We start from the raw sequence: 27483 nt of genomic DNA on the forward strand, positions 1-27483 counted from the left end.
TCTATTGTAGCAGCTGATGACCTTTATTCTTGAAAATAATTGAGTCAGAAGGACAGTAGAGGAAACTCGCCTGCATTGGTAAGGCCAGGTCATGAAAGTTCATGTTGACTTGTGGTTAGACTCTTCCACCTGCAAACAACCTCATGGCAGGGCCTTTCCAACATGTCCAGTTTTTTATTTGCATTTTCTTTTAATTTGCAAACCAGTTCAGTTTGTGTTAATACATGCTGTCTAACTTTCCATTTGAGAAACCATACTTCCACTTTTTGCAAGCTTAATGGTAGGGGATTTTTCCTTACCCTATCTTGTGTAAAAAGCCTGATTATTTAAAATTCTTATATTCTGTATATAGTGAAACATATTCTAAGTGGATTACAAGAGGTGCTGTTTATAGAAATCAAACCAGTCAATGTCAGTTCAGCTGTGGTTTTATGTGCATCTCCAGCAAATCTGTGATGATAGAGAAGCAATACATCATGGTTTTGCTGACTTTGTCCCTCAACTTACCTGCACTGTCCATTCTAACCTATTACTCCACCCAGGTTTTGTATTAACAGCAACTCATGTGCACTCCCTTCAGAAGCTATTCCTTCATTTATCTCCCATTCACATGTACCCCGAACGAGTCACAGCTATGTGTGACACCACAGGCTGGAAGAAGCTTCCCATGCTATGCAAGAGTTGTAAGTTAGGTTGAGGAAGGGTTTATGCCAGATATATTGAAAGGAGCAATAATTAAGCCAATATTAAAGAAAAAAACATGGACCCCCTAACTCTAATTAATGGCAGTTTCAAACCTGCCATTAATTGCAGAATTAATTGAGAAAACAGTTAAAAAACAACCATCAGAGCATTTAGAAAATAACAACATCCTCTACCCATCACAACACGGATTTCGAAAACATTACAGCACAGAAACACTTACTCGGACTAACAGACAATATACTAAGAGGATTCGACAGTGGAAAACATTACATTCTCATACTACTTGATCTATCATCAGCATTTGACACAGTGAATCATGAAATACTAATCAAAAGGCTCGAGGAAATAGGACTACACAACAAAACAATCAAATGGTTTAAATCATTTCTTAGTAACAGAATGTTCCAAGTACAAATTAATAATACCTTGTCCAAACAAATGACACTAAAAACAGGAGTACCCCAAGGATCATCACTATCAGCAACACTCTTTAATATTTATCTGTTACCACTATGCCATCTCCTCGCAGGGCTAGGAATCATACACTATGTCTATGCCGATGACATTCAATTAATCCTACCAATTGAAGACACGATTGAAAAAACACTAAGCTTAGCCAATATGTATCTTGAAATAATCAAACAGCTTTTAAACCAAATGGAATTGGTAATTAATATTGGAAAAAGTGAATTCCTACACTTAGAAAGAAAGAACATAAACATAATTCAAACTCCAATAATATTCAAAAGCAATCAAAAAATCGATTTAGCAGAGAAGGTACGCAACCTCGGCATTATAATAGACACAGAGCTAAGCTTCAAACCGCACATATTTCTAAAAGTTAAAGAAGGGTATGCCAAACTAATGGTACTAAGGAAACTAAAACCACTACTGACATTACCAAACTTTCGCACAGTGCTCCAAGCACTAATATTTGCGACCACTGATTATTGCAAAAAAAACAACTGTTAAATAAATTACTGCTGGGCTACCATACACATCAATAAGACCACTGCAAATATTACAAAACTCTGCAGTGAGAATTCTCACATGCAAAAGAAAATGCGATCACATCACAGATACACTAGCAGATCTACACTGGCTACCTATCGAACAAAGAGTTAAATTCAAAGCACTTTGCACAATACACAAACTCATCCACGACGAAATAGCAGAATGGCTGAACACAGCACTGCAAGCACATGTTCCACATATAAATTTAAGATCAGCAAATAAAGCTCTCTTAACCCATCCCATCAGTAAAAACAGCAAGACTAACGCAGGTGAGGGAGCATGCACTTTCACTGGCGGGTCCCACCCTATGAAGCTCCGTGCCCCTAGAACTAAGACTACAGAGAGATTTCAAAACAAACCTCAAAACATGGCTTTTCAAATAGGCTTTTTACAAAGAGAACATGGAAAACAGATAAGGAAGAGCCAGCATAAGCACCTAACACATAATCTCCAGGTACCAACCTGGAAATTATTTTTCTCACACTGTTAAGCGTAAATAACAATAAACCGTAGGTACCCACCCAAGAGACAGGTACCAATAGATATCTTAAGTCAGAAATCAAATAGTTTGTAGCGATTCAATTGATACCGACTATTAATGGCACCTTCATTGTAAAGTTTTTTTGCTATTTTTTGCTATTTGTGCCCTATTGTAAACCGTTATGATGATAAATAACTTAATGACGGTATAGAAAAACTTTTAAATAAATAAATAAATAAAAGTGTTCAAGATGTTGCTGTTTTAAATTGAAAATCCCTGATGTAGAGTTGAAAGATGAGAAATATTAATCTGAGAAATGTTACTCCAAGAAATTTTCAGTTTGAAGTTGGAACTGAAGGGTGCTGCTGGGCTGGATTATACTTGATAAGGGAATTAAATAAAAGGGCTGCTTCTCAAGAGAGTGTGTGTGTGTGTAAACTACGAATTTGTGTGTGCTGATGTGACAGTGTAAGATTCTCTGGAGTCTTGCCGGAAAGTGTTAACTCATGATACATCCTCTTGTTGTTGAATTATCATCAAAGGAACGAATGCCAGGAAAGCATTGGACAAAAACTATATGCAGGTACTCTTATCCATCTACATTGACTGGCACCAACATGATATCCGGCACAGACACATTCCAATCCGGAAAGGCATTTTACAGTGCATCAAATCTCTGACAAACATCAAACTGGGCAGGAAGGTATTCCTAGATAGTAATGGGATGAAAATTCTGTATAACACTTCACAAGTAAGTACTTTCCTTCCTTCTCTTTCCTCTATGTTTTTAAACAGAAGCAGTTGACATGAGCAGCTGAGTGGTGAAAAGAGCATTTCTTGAATTCCAGCCAGTTCTATAGATTAGAATTTAAAGGAACATGTTGTCTTTGGCTTGCAGTTATTAAGATGAGCTATGAAGAAATTCATTACCGTACATTGTTTCCTTTTGTTAACCAGCAGTGCAGCATTTCACTTTCTTATTACTCCTTGCTCTCTGTGCATATCTGATGCTCATTTAGAAAAAAACCCAAAAACATTAGGGCCAATGTAATAAGCTGAGCAAAACCTGCCACGAGTTTTTTGCACACACAATTGTGCATGGGTTTCCACGCTAATCTTGTGCGTGTATGTAATAACACAGCGCAGAAAAAACACGCGCACAAACCCTCTCAAAAACCCATGGCAGGTTTTGCACGAATACATGCAAATTGGCATGTAAAGGAGGCAATTATCTTTTCATGGGAGATATGCAGGGAATCACGCTAGCAGGGATATCTGTTAAGTGCTGTTTTTTTTTTAAGTAGGGTTTTTTAGCTCTTGGGTCAGGGCAGGAGTTAAGTGAAAGCGCCTGTTTGGAGGCCCCTTTTACTCTATTGCTGTCTTTAGTGTGGTTGTGTGTTGGTGCAGCCTTTTTCCTTGTGGGACGCCCGGGGCTTGCTAATTATGATTGATCTTGCCGCTTTGGCGGCTTTCAGTTACAGTCCCGGCAATGCTGCTGCCCTGGGCAGTGTTAGTGCTTTGTCTGTAGCCCCTGGAGATCGCCGGTCCATTTGCCCCGGCTCCCGCTGATCCATGCTGAGCGGCCCCAGGCGCCTGGAGAGGAAAGGGCTGCATGGATACACAACCACACTATTGCCTGCAGTGGAGTAAAAGGGCCAAAGCGGTAGGAGCTGAAGGAATTTATTTTTGAATAGTAGTAATTCCAAATAGTTAAAACTGAGTCTGCAACATTTTTCCATTAGCGTCTGTTTTAGTACCTGTTTTTCCTATGGCTTTCTGCATCATGACTTTTTTTGCAGGTGTTAGCATGTGTATTTGGTCTTGCGTGTATGTTTGTTTGAATGTATCTCATTTGCATGCTGTTCTGTTACTACATCCCATAGGGTGGCCTGTTCTTGCTGTGCACACTCTTAAAAAAAAAACAAAACACAAAACAAAAAAGAAAACAAAAAAAACATGTGAAGAAAAATAGCGACTATTGGTTCTGGTTCGGTAGTTGGTAGGGAAGAAGGATTTAATATGTATGGAGCTTGTGACATCACTGATCAGCTTAAATACTCCATGAGAGTTGTCCTGAAAAATCAAATTAATATTTTTTTTTTAAATCTTGAAAAGCAGAAAATAATTTGGATTTATTAGACAGCACTCTAGTGTTGTGGTTGGGTTATGTTGCACACAAGACTATAAAGAATGTTTCCATTAAGTAAGCCGTCTCCATCGCAGGCCCCACTCTCTGGAACACTATGCCCCCAGAGCTCCGATTGGAAGCCTGCACCCAAAAATTCAAAAAAGGGCTAAAAACGTGGCTCTTTAAGCAAGCATACCCGGACTTGGACCCCTCTTAGTCCCTACCTGCCCATTCTTTTCTCCCCTCCCCCCCCTCTCTTTGACGCCCTTTGCCCTCCCTCCCCTCCCTGCCCGTTTGCCTTGGCCATGTGTTACTTTGTTTCATTTGTACAACTTGATATAATTCACGTCTGCCTTCATCCCCCCCCCCCCCCCCCCCCCGTCACCCCGCCATGTTGTTATTGTTTCCTCTGCTAGTTTGTATATAGTGCTACCTTGTATATAGCAGTGCTTATTACCTTTATTGCAAATTTGTATATTATGCGCATCACTAGTTCAACTACCTTTGCTCTTTCACCGCAACGTTCTGTTCATTTGTTAGTTACTTCCTGTCCTTTTTTCACCCTCCCCCCACAGTGCATTTTGATTCCTCGCTGCTCCCCTTTTGCCGACCCCTGTTATATTGTATTTTCTCTACAGTTTTATGTAAACCGATATGATGTACCTTCGAATATCGGTATAGAAAAGCTAATAAATAAATAAATAAATACATCTCCGTAGACTTAGGGTAGAAATACAGTCCTTCTGTGTATTATTTTCATCTACTACTTATTTCAATTGCTGCCCTTTTCTGAGTCCTACTGTGCATTATTTTTAATCTGATGAAACCAAAGTACTTTCTCTTCTTGGCCTGAGCCAAACAAAAAATTTTAGCCTTTGCTAGAGTTGGTTATAGTAGCCATATTGATCCTAGACTAAACGGGAATCCTAGTAATAACTTTTAAAGAATAAACAAAAAAGATGTTCTAATATATGTTGAGACCACACTGGTTTCCTTTTCTGATACTTTCTTAGAAGTCTCAAAAGTTCGTGTAGTACATCTTCTTTGTTGTTCCTGATCACATTCTACTGAGACACCAGTCTTTGCTTGGCACTCTGGGTGTATCAACCCAAAAGAGGACAGAAATGTAGTTAAAACTTATTTTAAATGGAAGCTATGTGGCAGCCTCATGTACTGCATTCTGGCATTCAGTTGCTTTCACAACTTAAAAAAAAAAAAAGAAATATTTTTAGATGCTTTTAGTTACTTACAGATAAGGTAAGATACTGTGTCTGTGATTTAGACCTGTGTTTTGGAGTACAGGCCACTAGAGAGCTTCCTGTTAGTTAGATGTTTGAGAGAGCTAATGTGAGCAACAAACCAAAAATTATCAGAAGTATAGTCGTGTTAGTCGGGTGAAGTGGACTCTGTCCTCAAAATCCCACAAAAAATTGGTTAGTCTATAAGGTGCCACCCGATTCCTGTTATTTTTGCTAAAATGAAAATTAGTAAATCCTGCAAGCAAAATTGCTGGTTCAGCCAAATACTTTTCCTTAGAAATAACTGCCATAGCCAGTGAAATATTGGGCAACATAGAAGTTGTTTTGCAGCATAACAGAATCAAAATGTCAAAACAGGATCCTCTGTCACCACAGAAAATGACTGCTGACAAGGATACTGAAACTGAAAACTTATACCATGATAAAGAAGTAGCAGCAATTTCTAAGGGTACTAATGATAGAATAATGGTGCAGCTGAAGAAATTAAAATGGAGATATTTTCCCTTTTGGTGCAATGTTTTATTTCAAAGGAGAGTGGATGAATTAGAGAGAGGGATATTAGAAGATATTGTGACACTACTGCAGGAGAATTTGTCAAAATCACTGCTGAATTGAAAAGGGACTGTGGTGAAACAGTAGTTTCACTGTGAATGTTATTATTTGTCATTTAAAACTACTTTTGTTGGATAGCAGATGGCAGTGTTCCACAGCCACCAGCAGCTGGTGCTGAATGGGTTAACCTCAGCCGGGAGCAGCTGATGACATCTCTGTTGCTGCTGTGGAGTCTGAAGACTTGGCGTCAAATAGTAACGGTCTTTGAGAAAGTGATGGCAGCAGCTGGAAGTAACCTAGTGTACCTGAATGTAATCTGCTTTGAAGTGACGAAAACTGGAATATAAATTGAACAAATAAATAAATGAGAGAGACGTATAGCTGAAGTTGGACTGGCAGAGTTACTAGAACTGTCACTATTTAAGTGTTGGAGAAGAGTTTAATCTGCAGTTAAGTTCAATAGGAAGTAAATATTATCATCTAATCCCTTTTCCCTGCTTCCTGCAAGCCAGATTTGTGTGTAATTTTTTTGTTCAGTGTTCCTCCTTATTAATAATAATAAATTCATTAATTTATTACTGCTGTGCTTTGAGGTAAGTGAGAAGCTGAGTGATCCTGGTGTTTTGCTCCTGTGAGCACTTCCTTGGAAACTATGGGACCTCGCTTGTGGAGGAATAGCTTGGCAGGTTAGGGTATTGTCTGAAAGTGAGGTGAACCCCAGTGGATGGCTGGTTGCCAGGAGAGAGCATGCATACAGATAGGTGAGACCAACACAATGCCTACTGGTACCCCCAGGTGACCAGAAGTTCTAGCCCTGGTGGGTGTTAAGGAAAGTGCAAAGATGTTACGTGACATCTTGCTTCCCTTCTTTTCTGGTAGCTGTAGTGGGATAATCAGGCTTGTTGTATGGATTGAGAATTACTACCCCTTTGAGTGATTGAGTGGTTTTTACTCTGCAACCTCCAAACACAGTGCACATTGAACAACTGCAGTAGCAGGAAGGTTCCCTTTCTCTATTTAGTTTTTGTTTGCTATGTTAGATTAGCTGAATATTGATGGAAGTCAACAACATGCTGATGGTTGACAGCAGTAATGGACCCCAGACGTGCCGGTCCTAACATGAGAGTATCTGGATGCCACAGTGACCAGTAGTTTCCGGACACACCTGTCCAGTAAGGGTGTATCAGCAAGTACTGAGTTCCACTCCTGGCAGGAGACCAAGCTCCCTATTTGCACAGGCACAGGATCTGGAATGCCTGATGCCATGTCAGCGGAAGTCTGGCAGATCTGCCTACAACTGCAAGAACAGGAGGACCTATGTAGTTAACTGAGGATACCTAGCAGTAAAATGTGTGGAAATACAGAGCTCAGAAGAAGGTTTGGGTGAATAGCCTGGTTTTGATCCTTTTTCAAAAGTAAAAGTAACAGGTTTCCTTCTTTAAGTCCTGTGGGATTTTGTTCCATAAGTTGGGTGTGAAGCAACTGAATGCACAAAGCCTTATACAGACTAGCCTTGCTATAGATATTTATTTATTTATTTATAACTTTTCTATACCGAAGTTCAAATAACAGAGTTAATTATCACTCCGGTTTACATTGCAACCATAAAAACAGTGACAAAGTTGTCTTACATAGAACAGGGGGAGAGAAAAACTTGGATACAGCTTAAGCATGGGGAGTAACATGTCCTAAACTGGTAAGAACTGATAAGAGTTGGCTTTTTGGGGTAACAAGGTATTCCGAGGGAGGGGTAGGAATGAGGGATTGAAAAGGGGTTGGAAGGGGGGTTGGAAGATGGGGGGGTGAGGGTAGCGGAGGGTTACCATAGATTTAATGAAACTAATATACATATATTAAATAGCTTAGGCAGCGGAAGAAAAAGTGCTTAGGCATCTGAGCTTAGGAAGAGAAGGTCCGTGGAGGATGAAGCAAGGACGAGTGTTATAGGAAAGCTTGTCTGAATAGTAGCTTGTCTGAATAGTAGCTGAGAGATATTTCTCTATTGGGAAGCAGAGCTATAATTGGCTGTGACCAGTGTGTGATGTCATCCCACAATGCTGACAACAACCCTTGCTCGCGGAGCTCAAAAATGTTTCTGAGCATGCATGGGAGATCCTATGTGTGGTCACTGCCTTGTAAGCCCCTCAGGCTTTTTTCATCCAAACTAGAGTAAGGATGGTTCCCCAGTTTCTCTTAATTATTTTTTTTTTGCAAATTAGCAATTCCTGTTTCCATGGCTGCCTCTGCAACTCCTCAATAGAACTTTTCAGTTAAAAACTGAAAGAAGTTTAAAAGAAGAAAGGAAAAACTTAAGTCCAGAAAACGTTCAGTAACAGGTTCAAGTCCTGTAAGTGTGGGCACTGTTCGTCCATCATGGATATTCATTTCATGTGCTGTTGCTGTCTAGGTCCAGATCATGATGTGCCTAATTTCCCAAGTGGTGACAGAATGTCCCTGTGGGCTCTTGAGAGCTGTGCTTGGAAAATGGAGGATCTGTGAAGGTCAGTGTTTGGAAAGACCCTGAAGCCTCAGTGGAAGACTAGGCAGCATAGTCTCTCTACTTCCCGGACTGAGGCTTCATCAGGCTTCTGGTATCATAAGAAACACTAAGATCGTGCCAGGCATCAACCTCTCCTCCTTCCCGTAAGTTGTTTGAGAAGGCTGTCCATGTCCATGCCTTTTCTCAGATCCTCAGATGAGGATGTCCATGCCTTTTCTCAGATGAGGATTTAAGCATGGCCCTGAAGCCTAAGTTGCAGGAGGGAGCACTAAGAAAAGCAAAGAAGCAGTGAGAGTGATCTCTTCTGGAACAAGCTCCCTCTTCACTGAAGTGGCATGATCAGTATAGGGTTCAATGGCTGTGGGGCTCTACTGCTGCAAAGGGTGCTTTCAATCATGTCTCTAAAGAGCGCCTTTGGCACAGGTGTCATCCTCCATGGAGTGCAGAGCCTCTATGGCACCAGATAGCTGTTCCTACAGGGTGTCGTCATCTTGGAGCATGCTAGCACCATCCAAGACACTGTCAGGGACATTGGCACAGAGCATCCTAGTGTCATCTAAGGCATAACAGATTTCCTCGGTGTGGAGCACCTCAACCCTGAGCACTGCAGTGCCAAGAAGTCAGCATCCATCAATGGAAAGTAGAGCGTTGGTACAGAGGGAATCCCTGCCAACACTGATAGTTTGCCCTGACTAGCCAAGTCAGTGCTTCAGTGTAACCAATGCTGAGTTTGTCAGAACCTAGTGCTTTTTGGTTCAGTATTGCCAGCTATGGTGAATCCAAATGAAAACAAACCCATTTGGGTGTCAGAGGAAGAATTCTTCCTGCCCACTCCAGCCAGAGGGTCCTTCTACAGTCAGTGGCTTTGTTGTCTGAGATGGTGATGAATTTCTATGCACATTGCTTCCTGAAGACCAGAGATGAAGGATGGAACCTATCCTTTCTGGATGGAAGAATTGTTCCCACACTGTATGGTTCTGAGGCATTCAAGAGATGTTCCAGTATCCCCTTGGGGGCCATAGTCAGTTGGGAGAATCCACTTAATATCAAGGCTAGTCCCACTCAGCTCAGAGTGGCCCACACCCCAGAGGATTGGAAGGAAAGGGAGCAGAATCGTTCCAGTCCAAGTTTCTAACAGTCTTTTCGTCATTGGAGCATTAGAAATCCCCTCCACATTCACTGTCCTATTCTTCTGGGTGGTGGGAGAGTGTGCCCCAGTGGTCAGATAAGGAAAGGGTCTTTGGGGATGCCACCTGATTCCTTCCCAGCCTCACATCCAGAGGTTCTTAGTTACTCAGTTACTAAAAAAGATAGCAAACATGATGTCCATTAACCTCAGGAAGGAAGAGGATCAGAGGACAGATGTTTTCAGGCTACTTGAGTTCATTCACTCCCCATGGCTTTTTTCTTAACTCTTTAAAGATACAAATGAGGAAAAACATATACAAATGCAAGAAGATATCTAAAGCAAATCATACAACATGTGAGCATAAAGTATACTCAGTTGAGAACAAAGAAAACCAGGAATCCCTATAACACAATTAATCGTCTACACCTCCATACAAGAATCTTTTCTCCATTTCCAATAAGCCCTTCCAAATCATATTTCTGCAGGGTATCATGAAGAGTATGAGACATATGTGCCATTATTACAATATTTGCAACTACCCGCTGCCAATGAACAAATTGCAGCTTTGTTTTCCAGAAATAGACGACAGTAATCCTAGTTGCATGAAGTAAATGCAAAATAAGTGTTTGTGTCTTTTTGGAGGATCTTCTTCCTATCGTCTCAGTAGGCAGAAAGGTGCAGTGAGCCAGTCATCAAAATGAGTGTTAAGTGGAATGGAATTCTGTACCTGCAACCGGAAGGCAGGTACAGTCGAACAGTCCCACCACATGTGTAAATAAGAAGCTAAAATACCACAACCTCTCCAAACCAGTGGGCTTACATCTCTAAATTTTGCAAAGTAAAATGGGTATCTATATGTTCTGTGTAGAAGTCGAAACATCATTTCCCTATTCTTATTACATCTGGACAATTTCAGAGTAGCACGCCAGATGTCCCCCCCCTGTCGTATTCATCTAATGTAAGAGACAAATCAACTAGTGCAATGTGTTGCACTAGTTTCCAGTGTTTTAATCCCATCCTGTAAGTGTATATGTAATTGAGAGATCAATTTACTACGAAAAATAGAAGTCCTTAATAGCTGCTCCAATTCTGTATGAGGTCGCAAATGCACAATGGTATCGACTCCCCCCAATAAATCATTGCGCAACTGCTTGTAAATATACACAGTATGGGGGAATATTCCAAATTCAGTACAAAGGTCAGCAAATGATTTAAACTGCTGTCCTACCCATATTTGGTCTAAAAATTTCAGGCCCTTAACAGACCAATCATCGATATCTACAGGCATGGTCACTGGTGATAAAGATGAAAAAAGAAAGCTACAAGAATACTTCCATACTCACAAAAGAAAAATGCAAGCACATTTGCATGTCTGTTTCACTTAATGCACCCAATAAATACTTGAGTGTAAAGAATTAACATCGTAAGGTTCAACAACCAACAAAAAATTTGACTGATTTCTCTAGCGTATCCATCTGCTTCCCATACTCAGTAGAGGCAAGTTCCAGATCACAAACACTGAGATCTAGGCCTTCTAGTCTCTCCTCATGCTCCTTAATGGAGGCCACCAACGTAGTTAGTTTTTTCACAACTATCAATAGTTTAGCATCTATATTTTTAGCCATCTTGCCAGAAAAGGTTTTGAAGTATTGCTTAAAAGTTTTCTCAGAAGCAGAGATTACTTTTGAGGAATCATGAGGTTCATCATCTGAGGACGAATCCTCCACCACACTTCCAGCATCTTTTTCAGGCCCTCCTTTATCCAGTGCCATCGTCTTTTGTTTCACCTTATCAGCCTACATCTTTTTTATTGATCTTTTCCCCAACTCTTTAGCACTCATTTTAGCAACTTGTCCATTACTCCAGGGCTGATAAAGAAGGATTATAAGAAGAGACTTGTGGAAGCTCTCAAACCTGTTGTTCACCGGCCTACAGCATCATGTGACCGCCACCCCCCCCCCCCCAATGGTTTTTTGAGGATCCTTCAGATGATGTGCCCGCTGGAAGCCCAGAATTTTGACTTGAAGTACAACATGCAAGCCTCCCCTGGATTTGGAGTGGTCCAGTTAACTACACCACTTGGTCATGGTAGAATTAACATTGAAACAGGTAAAGCATTCTAAAGAGCATTACAACTTACTGTCCTGAAACGTGCTGGATGCTTTCGGGAACACGGTCTTCCAGGGTTTCATTCTTAGTGTAAAAATTGCAGCCCACCAGCTGAGTGTATTCAAAAACTGAAGCCTCAGAAGATCCTCACCAGCTGAGTTCCAGTGGGCCTTAACAGATGTAGAGTAATGCAGTAAGCAACTAATCCAGTCCATATATGAATCCTTCAAGACTACAGCCAGTGTAGATTGGAACGCAGAAGCTCATTTAGCTCCAGGTAAGTGGACTCTAGAAAGATTTTCACAATTGCCTGGCATATGTCCCTTGTATGAGGAGACACTTTTTTTCAGGGACAAGGTACAGGAGATAGTGGCAGTGACCAAGCAGTATCTGTCAATCCTGCAGTCGCTATCTTCAGTGCTAAGTGATCAGCCGACTATGTCTCAACTTCAGTACTTCTCTTATAAGCTGTTTCTTTGCCTGAGGCTCTGCCTTCTCATCCACAGCAGCTTCCTGCTAAAGAATGGCAGAGAAAAATGTGACGGCCTAAAGCTTTTAAACAGCCTTAACCCAAGCCTGGGATAAGATTTTTGACACCCTTGGTGCTGATCTCCCCACTTCCTTCGGTGGGAGAATGGGTCCGGTCCTTCCCAGAAGACGTTTGCATGACTAAGAATAAATGGCTTCAGAGAATTGTGAAGTATAGCCACCACTTGCGCTTTTCATATCCTCCCCAATACTGGCAGATGTCAGTTCCCAGTTTCAACCTCACCCAGGTACAGCTGGAAATAACATCTCTTCAGTGTCAGACGACCATAGAGTCTGCCTCTGCATGGGAGTGTGGCAAGGAGTACTATTCCTGACGATACTTAACCCTCAGGAAGTCAAGTAGGCTGAGGCCCATCTTGGATTTGCAGAATGTGAACAAAATACTGGTCTGGGAGAGGTTCAAAATGAATTAAATCCAGACAATTTTATGCACTCACCCTATGTTCCTGCCTAAATTGGTATCTGCTTTCCACATCAATAAAATGATTGTTCTGCCAACATTTTTTCCAAAACCACATGCACACAAAGGAAAACAGGCTTTTCATCCCTTCAGAGATGACTCCAGAGGAGGAACACGAGAGGCAAGGACCCATCCAGGCAAGGAATTTGCCCCTTTCCTTCCCTCCTCCCTCATCTGACTGGATCACTTTCATTGGTTGGAGGGAAAGGCACTTGGCACATGCCCACCCTGAAATTCACAGTCTCTCTGTCTCTCCCCCCCCCCCCCCCCCAATACAAACATTTCTGGAGCTGCCATTGAATTCCTTGGATTGTAAAAGAGCCCCAGCCTATTACTTGCCAAGGACTTGGCCTCACCATCAAGTTTCTCAACTGTCCTTTGATCACAACAGATTGGGAAGGGCATTTGCCAAAATAACTTTTAGATTGGCTAGCAGACTGAATGCACTGGCTGGAAGATTTCAGAGACTGTCAAGACTGATCAAATAAGAGTCATGGTGACCTCAGTGGCACACCTGAAGGCCACGTCCATTGAAGACATATGCAAAGCTGCTACTTGGTCATCTGTCCACACTTTGACGTCCCACTACTGTCTGGACAATATTTCCCTCTGGGCAAGAGGTTCTATGCAGCCTATTCACCTAGTAATCCACTTTCAGCTGGATGGGGGTCCAGGTTGTTATCTGCTCTGCATGACTACTCCTTAGCCTGGAACTCCCACTGGTTATGGCTGATTTAATCTTGCTTGCTGATAGAGAAAGTAAAGTTGCTTACCTGTATCCAGGTTTCTCCATGGACAGCAGGATAAATAAGCCATAATTTTATTACCCACCTACCTTGCTAGAGATTAGACTAGTCAGTTAAAGATTAACTTCCGAAAGAGACTGAGGGGCTCATGAGGTGGCAACCATGTGCGGGAACTCCTGCGTTTGTCAAAAAGACATTCTGAGTTCTACGAGCTGGGTCCATGCTTGCGCCGTTGGATGATGTCACCTACTGGTTATGGCTCAATTATCAGTAAGCAATTTTGCTTTCTGCCTTTACTATGAAATTTGTGTCCTTGTCCATAAAACTCATCCTTAACAATTGGAAGGATAGCTCCTTTCCTTAGTTGCACACTTGGTGGAATATATTATGTCTGATATACAAATATAAAGCTGTTGTAGCTGGAAAATGTAATACACATAGTACATTTCAGGAACTCTGGAAGCCTCTAGATCATGCTGTATCCCAGATGTTGTAATTGCAACCTGTTTTGTAGAATCATTAAATAAAATATATTGAACAATGCTATACACCCATCGAATTAGTTATGTTCAGAAGTCATTGGTGGTGGGGGTGGGGAGTGGCAATAATCAAAGGCATTTCTACAGGTAAAACAAAGCTATACCCGTGGAAATGGAATCTTTCATTAATTTCCACTCCGTATGCGAGTAAACTCAAGTGCATTTTTCCAACAATTTATGCAATTTTATTCGCATGCTATGGAAGCTTTCCCAGGAATGGAGAATGAGGGTGGAGGATGGAACAACACATGTAGTTTTGTTCTGAGAAATGACCCATCTGCAGGTAGATTTTTGATAGGCAATGATGATATTCATGGGTAAAAAAATAACTGCAGAGTTTGCACCAATGTGGGCAATTTTGATTTTTGCTCCTTTTATGGAAACTGTGTTTAAAAAAGAATTCTTATAGCTACAGTAAAAATAAAAGCACCTAAAAAAGATCTACTGTAGTTCAGAGTTGGAATTCATCTGTGTTGCACTGCATTAGGCCTTTTGGGCAGCAGTGAAGCAAATTTTTGGGAAGTGCTATGTGTATCCCCCCGTGAAAGTGACTTCTAAACTAAGTGCTGTTTGCCTGTGATGTGCTTGATAGGGCTTCCAGGGACAGTTTGAGAATCTCTTAATTTTATTATAAAGTATTTCAGCTAAGCAGAGCCTGGCAAGTGTTCCCACTAAATATCTTCCTTTTTTTTTTTGTCTAGGAATGTCTGTCAATAAGAACATTGGATTCCCTGGTCAACATGTCCAGCCTGATCATGAGAAAATGTTTCCCAAAGAACCGGCTCCCGCTACCAACCATAAAGAGTGTGTTCAGTTTTGAGCTGCCTGTCATGCCAGTTACAGGCCCTGTGGCTCAGCTGTACAGTTTACCTCCTGACGGTAGCATTCCTTCAGCTAATAGCATGCATCGAAAATCCCTCCCCCCCCCCCCCCGAAATGATTGCATGTAATACACAAAGCCTCTTGGAATCTAAATACATTAAACGGGATAGGGGTGTTCTCTAGCCTATAAAATATAGTGAATGCATAGACAGAGTTTGGCTGCTTAATTGTGTGTGTATATGTGTGTGGGGGGGGGGGGGGGGGAAGAGTAGAGTCAAAAATTGGCAGAAAGGGAGGTAAAACCTTTTTCTCCTTTTCTCTTCCCTTGCTAGCAAGGGTGAGAGGATGCAAGCATTTTTTTCTTCCCCTTCATTTGGCATAGATTAGCAGGATGGGGTGCGGGCAAGCTTTGTCTCACCTCTTATTCGCTTTCACACCCATGTTTTCTCTTCTCCCCTTCTTCCTTTGCCTCCACTGGACACTGAATGGTATCCTCTACTTAATTATTTTTTTTATGGACCATAGTGAAAGCATAAAGCAATATATATGCAATTTAAATACCCTACACTTCTTAGTTCGCAAAATAAACATAAATCAAAAGACAAACATTCAACATTAGTAAAAAAAAACAAAACAAAACATCAAATGATAAGAACACACACACACATCCCCTAGTACAGAATGGCTAACGTAAAAGCAGGATAACGTAATGCAACTAAGCTCTAGTAAAGAGAGGAAACACCTACTGAATCAAGTAAGTTTTCAGCTTTTTGTTGGCATCTACCAAGTCCGATTCTCCTTTAAACTCTTGTGGAAGAGCATTCCATAGCAGAGGCCCCACTAAGAAAAAGGCATGCTTATGAGTGTTTTGGAGCTTACAGTCTTTAAAGAATGGGACCACAAGTAATGCATTCTTGGTTGATCGTAACTGTGAAAGGGAATTAAACAGGTAACATTTCCTTCAAATACACCGATCCATCATCTTGCAATGCTTTGAAAAACCAACACTAATAGTTTAAATCACACACGGAAACCTACAAGGGAGCTAATGAAGGTCCTTCAAATAAGGAGAGAGATGTTCTCCACGCTGGCAGCCAGTGATCAACCTCTCAGCAGAATTCTGAACCATCCGCAAAACATTTCGCCAACATTCAATGCATTACAATAGTCCAATCAACATAATATTAACACTTGTACCACGGTACAAAAATTGGCCACTGATGGAATATGTTTAAATGATGCACAAGATGCAATTTGTAAAAAGTGGCCTTTAACACTAAACTAATTTGAGACCGAAAAGAAAAAGTGAAGTCAATAACAAATCCTGCATCTTAGGCAAACATGGATAAGCATTACTATTCAACTGGAGAAAATGCAGGTCAATAGGATTAGTATTGCAGTTCATTAATAATAGTTAAAGATTTAGAATCACCTTATTGGCATGCATCCATCTCTTAATCTCCAAGATACAATCCACCATCAGGGTCAAGGTTACCTGGAGTGTAGGCACAACTGGAATATAAATTTGCACTGAAATAATTTAGCATTCCCTAAAAAAGATGTTAAGAGACTGAGGATGCCACAGATAAAGCCCTTTCATTGCTGTTTGTTCTAACCTAGTTGTCATTTCTAACCCAAGCTCTTCCAAAGTTTATATACCATAGCACTGCCCAGTGGCTGAAAGGACAAGCCTTCAGCATTATACCTTATGCTGATCTTGACCCAGCTTGATGGTACCAGTAGCTGCTATGTATGAGAGGCACCTTGGTTCTGAAATCCAATTTAATTAATGTTGAAAGAAACAAATAAGACCTCATATTACTCTTTTGCACATGTTTAAAGGGGGTTAGATTAAGGAGCTGATGTCTTTAATTGTACCCCAGTTTGAATTTATGGGAGTGTGCCCTGTAAATTAGGTAAATTAAATCAAATTAAAACATACAGTGTATTCTTATAAAACTGAATAAGAACCCAGATTGTGAATTCAGGAAATTGGGTTTCATATTGTGGATTGTAAAAAAAATATCCCTATATACATAGGAGGTAATTTTCGAAGGAGTTACTCATGTAACATGCTATCATAGCAATCTTCAAAAGCCCATTTAAGCGCTTAAATTGCACTTACACACGTGTAACCTATTGAAATTCAATGGCCTATATTGTAGCAATTTTCAAAAGCCCACTTGCACCTGTAAAGTGCATTTACATATCAGAAACTCAGTTTTAAGCGTGTAAATCCGTTTGAAAAGTACTCATACTGTACAGCAAAACTAGTGTTTATCTAAAATAATCCTGGAATTCTAGAGAATTGTTCTTGTCAGTGAAATGGTTGATAGATTGGAAGAACAATACCAGGACTTCCTGTCTGGGGATGCACTGATTCGCTTCCATGCATTGTATTACGACACATTTCATTTCTATAGAAACTTATCCCCTTTTATCCTTGTAAAGACCTTGTGAGATTAAAAACTTTTCATTATCAGCAAGCCTGAGTGCAAGAAAAATACAACTGGAAAGATAGTGTCTAAAATAGAATACTGGGAAAATGCAATATGTGTGTATGTTTATGTATGTGTGTATATATTATATATATATAGAGAGAGAGATTTTACAAAAGGTTTTTCTCCTTAAACACAGACAGTGGCTCTGAAAATGTAAGGGAGTAACCTCCTATAGTTTGAATGAAAACAGTCTGTAGTGATTTTCTTGATCCTTGCATGTAAAGAAAGCTTGTGTGCTTTTTAATGTGGCCCACAGAAAGATTTTTTTTTTTTTTTAAATATCATTGACAGTGGATGATGTGGTTGATGAAAGTGATGATAATGATGACTTGGAGACTGAAACAGAGCTGGAGAATGACGACGACGAGGAGGAAGACCATCACTTTAAGGTATTTGAAAATATGTGCATTGTTTAGGAGGCTGGAAGGGACAAGGGGGAAGGCTTTTCCCTTACTTGGTTCATAAGCTTTAGAATTTGCTAACCAACAGGCCGGTACAGTAAGGAGCGGTAGGAAGAGTTGCTTAGTGCCGGGCGTACCTGCGTTTGCCGCACGCACAGTCCGGCTCACCTACCGCTCGATACTGTATTAAAATCGCATGCAAATTCAAGCCGCGTCCATGAAGCGCAATCCATTTTACTGTATAGGCGCTTTATACAGCGCCTATACAGTATCCTTGGTGCGCTGGTACCTGTCATTTCAAATGTCATTTCAAATGACATTTGAAATGACAGGCACCAGGAAGTGGATCCCAACTTTAACCAAAGAAAACCTAAAAACCTAAAATCCCCTCCTCCCGAAGCGACTCGACATGTAAAATATGTAAAACCTAAAATCCCCTCCTCCCGAAGCGACTCGACATGTAAAATATGTGAATAAGTGTAACCAACTTACTTTTTGTTTCTTTTTCAGCCCTTTCAGCCTTCTCTGCCGTCCTCTGGAGGGGGCAGCCGGCGGCGAAAGCGGATTCCAGCGGCCCCCGCCGGTGAAGACGGACGAACGCATGCCCGTAGTGCATGGGCACTCAAGCCTGCGAAAGCACATGGACGGGCGTGCGTGACGTAAGCCGTGACGTCATGCACGCGCGTTCATGTGCTTTCGTTGGCTTGAGCGCCCGTCAATTTGGGCGCTTTAGCCAGCAAAGCGCATGACGTCATGCCGTACGCTTCGCTGGCTAGAGCGCTCAAGCCAGCGAAGCGCATGACGTCACGGCGTACGTTCATACGCTTCGCTGGCCTAGAGCGCCCAAATTGACGGGCGCTCAAGCCAGCGAAAGCACATGAACGGGCCTGTGTGACGTCACGGCATACGTCACGCACGCCCGTCCATGTGCTTTCGCTGGCTTGAGCGCCCATGCACTACGGGCGTGTGTTCTTCCGTCTTCGCCGACGGGGGCCGCTGGAAGCCACTTTCGCCGCCAGCTGCCCCCTCCGGAGGACGGCAGAGAAGGCTGAAAGGGCTGAAAAAGAAATAAAAAGTAAGTTGGTTACACTTATTCACATATTTTACATGTTGAGTCGCTTCGGGAGGAGGGGATTTTAGGTTTTACATATTTTACATGTCGAGTCGCTTCGGGAGGAGGGGATTTTAGGTTTTTAGGTTTTACATATTTTACATGTCGAGTTGCTTCGGGAGGAGGGGATTTTAGGTTTTTAGGTTTTCTTTTGGGGGAATGTTTGCTGTCTACCCTTACCCCTGCCTCTAACGCAGGGGTAGGGGTAGGCGGTAAATTAGCAGGTTAAACGCGCAGCTAAACTGCATGTTAAAAAGGCGATAGTCGGGGCGCTCGTTACTGAATGGTGGGGGAATAGCTAATCCGATTGTTTACATCTCATATACATGCCGCGGGCGGAAAGGGGTACCCGTTGATTTAAAGAAGCGGTAAGGATGGGTTAAAAGGGATAGTGAATCGCGGGTTGGGCTAACGCGGCCAAATTGTGAGTAGAAAGCGGGTTAGAAGCACGGTAACCGCGACCGCACTTTATTGTATCGGCCTGCAAGAGAGAGAGATGGTAGAGAACTGGTTGTGATTTTGCTGGCATATTAAAAGCTATGTTTACAATTTCATATGTATTTGTACTAATTTTTTTAGATTTGTGTATTTGTTTTTTTGTATTGCCGCTATGAGGTTTCTTCCGCAAAGCAGTTTAGCAGTGTGTGTTAGTGTGAGCCCTGCTATAACGGGTATCATTGGATTGCTGCAATCTGATTGCATATTTCATATGCCCCTTAGCACTGGTTCATGTTAGACTCTTGTTTTGGAGGCTGGTTTGTCCAAGATCTAGAGTATTTAGTCTTCCTCTTGTACAGATTCTCCATCGTCCCTGGCATAGGACACTGGTATAGAAACAGAAATGCTGTTTGTTATATACGAGGGTAAGTCAGTAAGTAAGTCACAAACATACATGGGATTAATATTCATGAAATTTATTTAAATGCAAAAGATGAATTATTTACTGTGAAATATACAGAATATAGTCACAAACAGTTTTGCTGGAAAAACCAACTACTTTTCAACATAATCGCCGCGAACATTTATATATTTGTCCCAGCGTTTGAAAAGTCCGTCAAAACCTTCTGCGTAAATGTCTTTTGGCTGGCATTGTAACCAGCGCTTCACCTCTTGTTCCACTTCTTCATCGCTGGTGAAATGTTTACCACCGAGATGGCTTTTCAGTTTGCCAAACAAGTGAAAATCGCTGGGTGCCAAATCCGGACTGTATGGTGGATGTTCAAGAACTTCCCAGTGCAGGTTCGCAATTGTCTGACGAGTCTCATTCGAAGTGTGTGGTCTGGCATTATCGTGAAGAATCAGCACTCCTCTTTTTTCCAGATCTGGGCGTTTTCTACGACTAGCTCCTTTAAGCTTTAATAGAGTAGCACAGTAGGAAGCCAAATTAACAGATTCACCACGCTTCTGAAAACTGGTTAAGAGTATCCCATCTCGGTCCCAAAACACAGTCAACATCACCTTTCCTGCAGAAGGCACAGGCTTGAACTTTCTCGGTGTCTGTGATAGTGGATGCTTCCACTGCATGAAATCGCATTTCGCTTCTGGTTGATAATGGTGCACCCACGACTCGTCACCAGTAACAATACATGCCATCATTGATTCACCTTCGTTTGCATAGCGGCAGAGATTTTCCAAACAGACACCCATCCGGTTGTTCTTATTGTCTTCGGTCAGCTGTTTGGGAACCCATCTTGCACAGTCTTTGCGAAAGTTCAATGCATCGTGCACTAAGGAATATGCTAATCCGTGAGAACACCCAATTTCTTTGGCAACTTCGTCAATTGTTACCCTCCGGTTAGCACGAACCATCTCTTCAACCTGCTTCACAGTTGCCTCTGTCGCAATCTCTACAGGTCGACCAGGTCTGGTTTCGTTGTTCACGTTGGCACGTCCTTGTGCAAATTTATCGGTCCAGTTATAAATTGCTTTACGCGAGAGACATTTCTCTCCATATACTGGATACATTTCTTTATGAATGTCTTTTGCCACTAAGCCCTTAGCCCATAAAAATCGGACAACAGCACGTTGTTCTTCGACCGTACAATCTGTCAACACGGCAGCCATTTTCCTTGTGTACACAGCCCCTGCGCATGCACAGTTTAAATAACTATTTATGTACATAAGCACTTCTAAGGTGCTGCCATCTATGGAATATGACAACATTGCAGATATATGTTTTATTACCTTAGTAGAGAGATTTGTGACTTACTTATTGACTTACCCTCGTATATATTTTTTCTAATTGAATATCTTAATTTGCCATTTCTGGGGGGTAAGAGGAGTAGAGAGTTATCCTTGGGTTTTCCTCATATTTTGTGACATTGAAGGGGAAAACATTTGCTTATGGAGCTCCTTTCCAAATTTATTTTGTTTTATGATGTGCAGTGCACTGTGGCACATTGTACAGCATTGGATGGGGGTCATGTGTGTTAAGGGTTGACTCTAAGAATACATTTGTCTGAAGATGTTAAATCAGAAGACTGTTCACTTGCAGTACCTGCACACTGTAGATGCTGGGTTGGTCTTGTGCAAAGCAGTAAAGAGTTTTAAAAAGAACCACATTAATGGGGTGGCTTTCACTCTGGAGATTCACATTCATCTATGATACCGGGATAGCGACTATTAATGTAACTAATTCTACAGAGAAGCTCTCTGCACGTCCTTTCAATACTCATGTAGACACGTGTGAAGTCATGATGCCACTATAGAGATGAATGAAATTGTGCTGGACAAAATTTTGTTATGTACTGTCACGGATGTGAGGCCCAGGGCTGTGGCGTGCTTGACAAAGCCTAGCTGGCGAACCCATTAGGCTTATGTCGAGAGCAGGTGGACTCGCTCTTACAAGAACTAGGACTGGAGCTTCACCTATATCAGCCCCGTTCCCTGCAGGTTGAGCTCTTGAGTTCCAGGGCTGGCAGAGCTTAGGCGAGGGTCCCGGAAGGAGTGATCAAACAGAATCAAGAAGTAGGCCAAGGATGGGCAGGCATAGATCAGGCAGTATCAAGGTCTGAGCAGATGTCAGGCCAAGTGGCAACCCAAGGCATAGTCCGAGTTGGAGGCTAGGTTCAGAACCAGAAGTCAGGCAGAGATGGACCATCAAGACAAGGATGGGGGGGGACCAAGAAATGTAGACAACAAGGACAGGCTGTCCAAGGCACACAGAGACAAGGCAAGGCAAGAAGAATAACCAGGCAAGCACAAGACAATGATAGCAACATGCACTGCAGGAGCTGGAGGACCTATTGCTGAGGCACTGGCTAGTTGCAAAGGATTTCCTTATATACTCATGGAGGATGAGATGTGTTTCTATGTTTGATTCCTTCTGTGGAGAATATTTAATAAGCTGCGTTACTCGGTACCATGATTTAGTGACTCCTACCTTATTTTCCCTGGCAGTAAATTGGTGCCAGGAAAAATACCGCGTCTCAGCTGCACGGAGTGGAAGATCGTGTAGTGGTTGCCCCACAGCCCTGAGCTGCCATCTTTCAAAGGGCCAGAGTGGCCTGCATGGTGGGTTCCCTCCTGTTGCTGTAGAACCCCTGGGGATCTTGAGAGACCCCTGTTCCACACCCTCCCCATTTCACCTGCAAGCTGCCCAAGTTGTAAAACTGTGGAAAATGTTGTAATCCTCTTTCCTGCCCCCTCCCGCCCGAGTTTCAAACCTTTCCCTCTAGTACAAAAAGAGATCCGCTATTACTACCATACCTCCTTCCACTCCCATGACCCCTTCCCCACACACACTTTTGCATAACCTTGACAGCCCTGTTGGTCCAGTGGGGCTTGGAGTGCCCCATAATGTTCTCAGCTTGGTGCTGCCATATTCATAATGCCTCTGTAACGCTCCATGGTGAGACCGCACCTTGAATACTAAGTGCAGTTCTTGTCACCGCATCTCCAAAAAGATATAGCTGCACAGGAGAGAGTGCAGAGAAGGGCGACCAAAATGACAAGGGGCATGGAATGGCTGCTCTATGAGGAAAGGCTAAACAAGTTAGGGCTGTTCAATTTGGAGAAGAGGCAACTGAGGGGGGATATGATAGAAGTCTACAAAATCATGAAATGACTTGAACAAGTTAATGTAAATCGGTTATTTACTCTCTCAGATAATAGAAGGACTAGGGGGCACTCCATGAAGTTAACAAGTAGCTCATTGAAAACAAATCGAAAAAAATTGTTTTTCACTCAGCACATAGTTAAGCTCTGGAATTCATTGCCAGAGGATGTGGTTATGGCAATTAGTGTAATTGGGTTTTGAAAAGTTTGGATAAGTTCCTGGAGGAAAAATCCATAAACTGCTATTAATTAATAAGCAATAGTAGCTTGAGATTTATTTAATGTTTGGGTCCTTTCCAGATACTTGTGACTTGGATTGCCCACCATTGGAAACAGGACACTGGGCTTGATGGACCTTTGGTCTTACCCAGTATGGCATGTTCTTATGTATAGACTTTTGCCCCATGACATAATATGAAAAAGGTGGCACCACACTCAGAGGAGCACTACACAATTATACAACTTGTGCTGCCTCAGTGTGTGGTGGAGGGTTGGGGATCGGGCAGCAGACTCTCAAGACCCCCAGGGGATTTAATGCGACCTGTGTGTGAGTTATTATGTGGACCACTCAGGCCTTTTAAGGAGAGCCTTGGGAGCATTGATGATATGTGTTAGTGTCCTGATAGTCCTGGAGAAAGTGAGCTAACTTTTGAGGTGTAGCCAGTTTTCCATAAAATAATGTGACTTGTGATTTTCATGGTAGCCGCATTATTTTATTACCATAAAATTAACTAGTAGTTAACTGATTCGCAAGCATTTGCATGCAAGTCAGCTCATTTAAATACTGGGTTATAAATAGGAGGAAACCAACGCCTGGTATTTCAACTACTGCACATCGTCTCTGCATTAAAGCACTTAACAGTGTATTAGAACTCTAATTCAGCATAGTAAATAACCTCTGTATTTTTTAAGTTTTTGGATCCAGCAGTTTTTTTCTGCATTTCTCCCTTATGAGAAGAGATTGAAGAATCTAAATATGTACACCCTGGAGGAAAGGAGGAGCAGAGGTGATATGATGCAGACTTTTCAGATGCTTGAAAGGTTTTAATGATCCAAAGACAATGACAAACCTTTTCCGTCGGAAAAAAATGAACAGAACCAGGGGTCACGATTTGAAGCTCCAGGGAGGAAGACTCAGAACCAATGTCAGGAAGTATTTCTTCACAGAGAGGGTGGTGGATGCCGGAGGAAGTGGTGAAGACTAGAACTGTGAAGGACTTCAAAGGGGCGTGGGATAAACACTGTGGATCCATAAAGTCTAGAGGACGTGAATGAAGAGTGGGTGACTCGCAGGAATGACGGCTACTACCTGGAGATAATACCATTATTCAATAAACATACACACGGTTAATGCGACTCCAACATTGCTCTAAGCTTCAACGGCAAGAGGAAATGTTGAAAAAAGGATTTGCATTCACAAAAAAATGGGGAGTAGCTTGCTTGTTACGGCGGTTACTACCCCAAACCAAATAAGCCTGATACTTCACTTTCAATGCATATCTAGCATAGCTCTCTGCTTCAACGGCAGGGGAGGAAGACCAATACTTCATGCATATCCAGCATAGCTCTCTGCTTCAACGGCAGGGGAGGAAAACCGCTACTTCACGCATATCCAGCATAGCTCTCTGTTCAACGGCAGGGGGAATGAAGAAAAGTGGATTTATATACAGACAACAACCAACAAGGACTACACCCATGCTTAAACAAATAAGCATGGGTATAGCTTGCTTATTTCGGCAGTTACTAACCCTAACTAATAAAGCTAGATATTTCACTTAGATGCAATTCCAACACTGCTCTCTACATTAATGGTGAGGGTGGAAGGGAAATAGAACCAAAAGGTTACTAAGAGCCAAGAGAAACAGATAAGTATGAGAAAAAAAAAAAGTGCGAAGCTTGCTGGGCAGACTGGATGGGCCATTTGGTCGTCTTCTGCCATCATTTCTATGTTTATATTCATCTTCATCTCCCCCCCACCCAAAAAAAAAAATAGTCCTCTGCTGGAAGTCATGCACCAGGGGGTCCCCCTCCAACCCAGGGAGAAAAGGAGCTGAGTTCTGAATCCAGCTGGGGAACTTCTGCATGGTAGTGTGCAGCATTTGCTACCTGAGCCTTCAGGCTGGCCCTCATCCTGTACTTCAGTAACTTTAGAATCAACTCAGCTGGCAAACAAAGCTTTTTTTAAAAAGGAAGTTAGGGGATGTGAGCATATTTTATTGAGCTTAATATGGGAAATGAGAATTTCTTTTAACCCAAGTAAGTGGAGGATAGAAATGGTTCCCATATGCCCAAGGCATCCTAATTTGAGGCCTCTACTATGTGCAGTTAGTTGTGGAGACAGGAGCAGTTCCAGCTACCTTATGGTAACGGAAGATGCAAAAAGTCACCTGCTTACCCATGCTTTGTATCCACATAATTTCATTTTAATCTCTGGGGCAATTTGAAGTTGATGTTACTTGACATGATGGCTGTTGAATGAGTTCAGATGTTTTCTTCTTTCTAGAATGAGGATATTGAAACAGATATCGACAAACTGAGGCCTGTGCCGGAGATGGGACTAAAAGTGGAAGATCTGAAAATGTATGAACCCTTCTTCCCAGAGCTCACTGAAGACTTTCAGGTAAAATAGTTAATACAGCTGCACTTCTTCCATACTTCATACTGAATAACAGTCATCTGTAAACCTTTATCTGCAGTGATGATGAGATAAACTGATGCTCACAGGTTCCTCTTCACTGATAAAGGATTTTCTAATTTGGAAAAATGGAAAGGGAAAAATGAACCCTGGATATTGAAATCTGGTGAAGCCTTTTTGTGAGATCATAGTAGTGGTTTTCTGAGTGATTGCATTTTGTTTGTATCAGCAAGGTTCTGGAATTTGTGGTCTTGCCTTAGCATTGTATTATTTGGAACATAGCTGTACCATTCCATATGTCATGTCTTCTAACCTGACTTTTTTCTTGGACTTTGGCCATTATGTTGTCTCAAATGCCTTTCTGACAGTCTAACTCACTGCACCATTCAATCTAAGTTGAAATTGTTCTTCACTGATTCTCCTTCCCCTTTTCCCATGTAGCACTCCCTTTTCTGATGCCACTTTTTGTTTTTACTTTGCCTTTCTTTCTATATTTTCCATTTATAATCTTATTCAGTGCTGTACACTCACTGCATGTCGTTGCATCATCCTCCTTCTTGCCTTCCCCTTGTTACTTTGTTCATTTATCAGTCATTTAGTCTTTCATTTCCCTCCATAAGTCAGGTGCCTAATTTAGGAACCTATTTTCAGTCGCAAATTCAGCTTCATTTTGGCTCCTAAAATTTAGGACCCTAAATTTAAGCCCTTTGTTCATTTTCCTAGATTTGGGAATTTAAATTATCCCAGGACAAGCAGGATGCTAGTCCTCACATATGGGTGACATCAGTAATGGAGCCCTATACGGAAAAACTTCTGTCAAAGTTTCTAGAAAAACTTACCGCAATGTAAAAAATGGGAGACCCCTGCAGTGTCGAAGTTTTTCAGTTCTTTTTCAGAACTTTTTGTATATGGAGCCCTATACGGAAAAACTTCTGTCAAAGTTTCTAGAAAAACTTACCGCAATGTAAAAAATGGGAGACCCCTGCAGTGTCGAAGTTTTTCAGTTCTTTTTCAGAACTTTTTGTATATGGAGCCCTATACGGAAAAACTTCTGTCAAAGTTTCTAGAAAAACTTACCGCAATGTAAAAAATGGGAGACCCCTGCAGTGTCGAAGTTTTTCGGTTCTTTTTCAGAACTTTTTGTATATGGTGAAAATCACCACACAGGACTCCAATTTAACCGCGAGGCTAACGGCTCCGCGGAAAATAGAAGACTGAAGGGAGACCCCTGTGGCTGAGAATATCATGGCATGCTGAGCATGGAGTCCTGTGTGGTGATTTTCACCATATACAAAAAGTTCTGAAAAAGAACCGAAAAACTTCAACACTGCAGGGGTCTCCCATTTTTTACATTGCGGTAAGTTTTTCTCTTTTTGCCGTCGGTTCCGTACCGTGTTGTTTAGCCTAGAGTCATCGACGGCTGTCCGACTTAATTATGGCTACGGGATTCAAGAAATGCCCGATTTGTTGCCGTACAATGTCCATCACGGACCTACACTTAGTGTGTGCTCTGACTCGGTGACAAACGCGATGTCCTATCCTGCCCAAAATGTGCCGAGATGACACCAAAGGGCAGAAGACTCCGGATGGAGAAAATGGAACACCTGTTCCATCTGCAGTTAATCCCCTCAACATCGACATCCACGCAGTCGTCTCCGGCTGGAGCGATCCGTAAGGTTGTCCTTAAGAAGCGAAGACCGGATGAAGCGGGAGATAGGTCATCACCATCCCCCTCAGTTTCCTTGATAAAATCGATGTCTGGCATCGAAAAAGGCGTCGAACTCAA

General features: G+C 41.9%; 1 protein-coding gene across 4 annotated transcripts in view; it reads left to right on the forward strand.

Moving 5' to 3' along the window:
- The window catches only part of AGTPBP1 (ATP/GTP binding protein 1), a 567598-nt gene that overhangs the window by 219232 nt on the left and 320883 nt on the right, over nucleotides 1-27483 (forward strand). For all 4 annotated transcript variants that reach the window (XM_029617286.1, XM_029617267.1, XM_029617279.1 and 1 more), the window contains 4 exons: nucleotides 2743-2951; nucleotides 14873-15050; nucleotides 17786-17883; nucleotides 25566-25682. In XM_029617286.1, the coding sequence (XP_029473146.1) occupies nucleotides 2743-2951; nucleotides 14873-15050; nucleotides 17786-17883; nucleotides 25566-25682 (602 nt within the window). The remainder of the gene's footprint in view (nucleotides 1-2742; nucleotides 2952-14872; nucleotides 15051-17785; nucleotides 17884-25565; nucleotides 25683-27483) is intronic.

Source organism: Rhinatrema bivittatum, chromosome 1 (assembly GCF_901001135.1).
Source record: "Rhinatrema bivittatum chromosome 1, aRhiBiv1.1, whole genome shotgun sequence".
NCBI classification, from domain to species: domain Eukaryota; kingdom Metazoa; phylum Chordata; class Amphibia; order Gymnophiona; family Rhinatrematidae; genus Rhinatrema; species Rhinatrema bivittatum.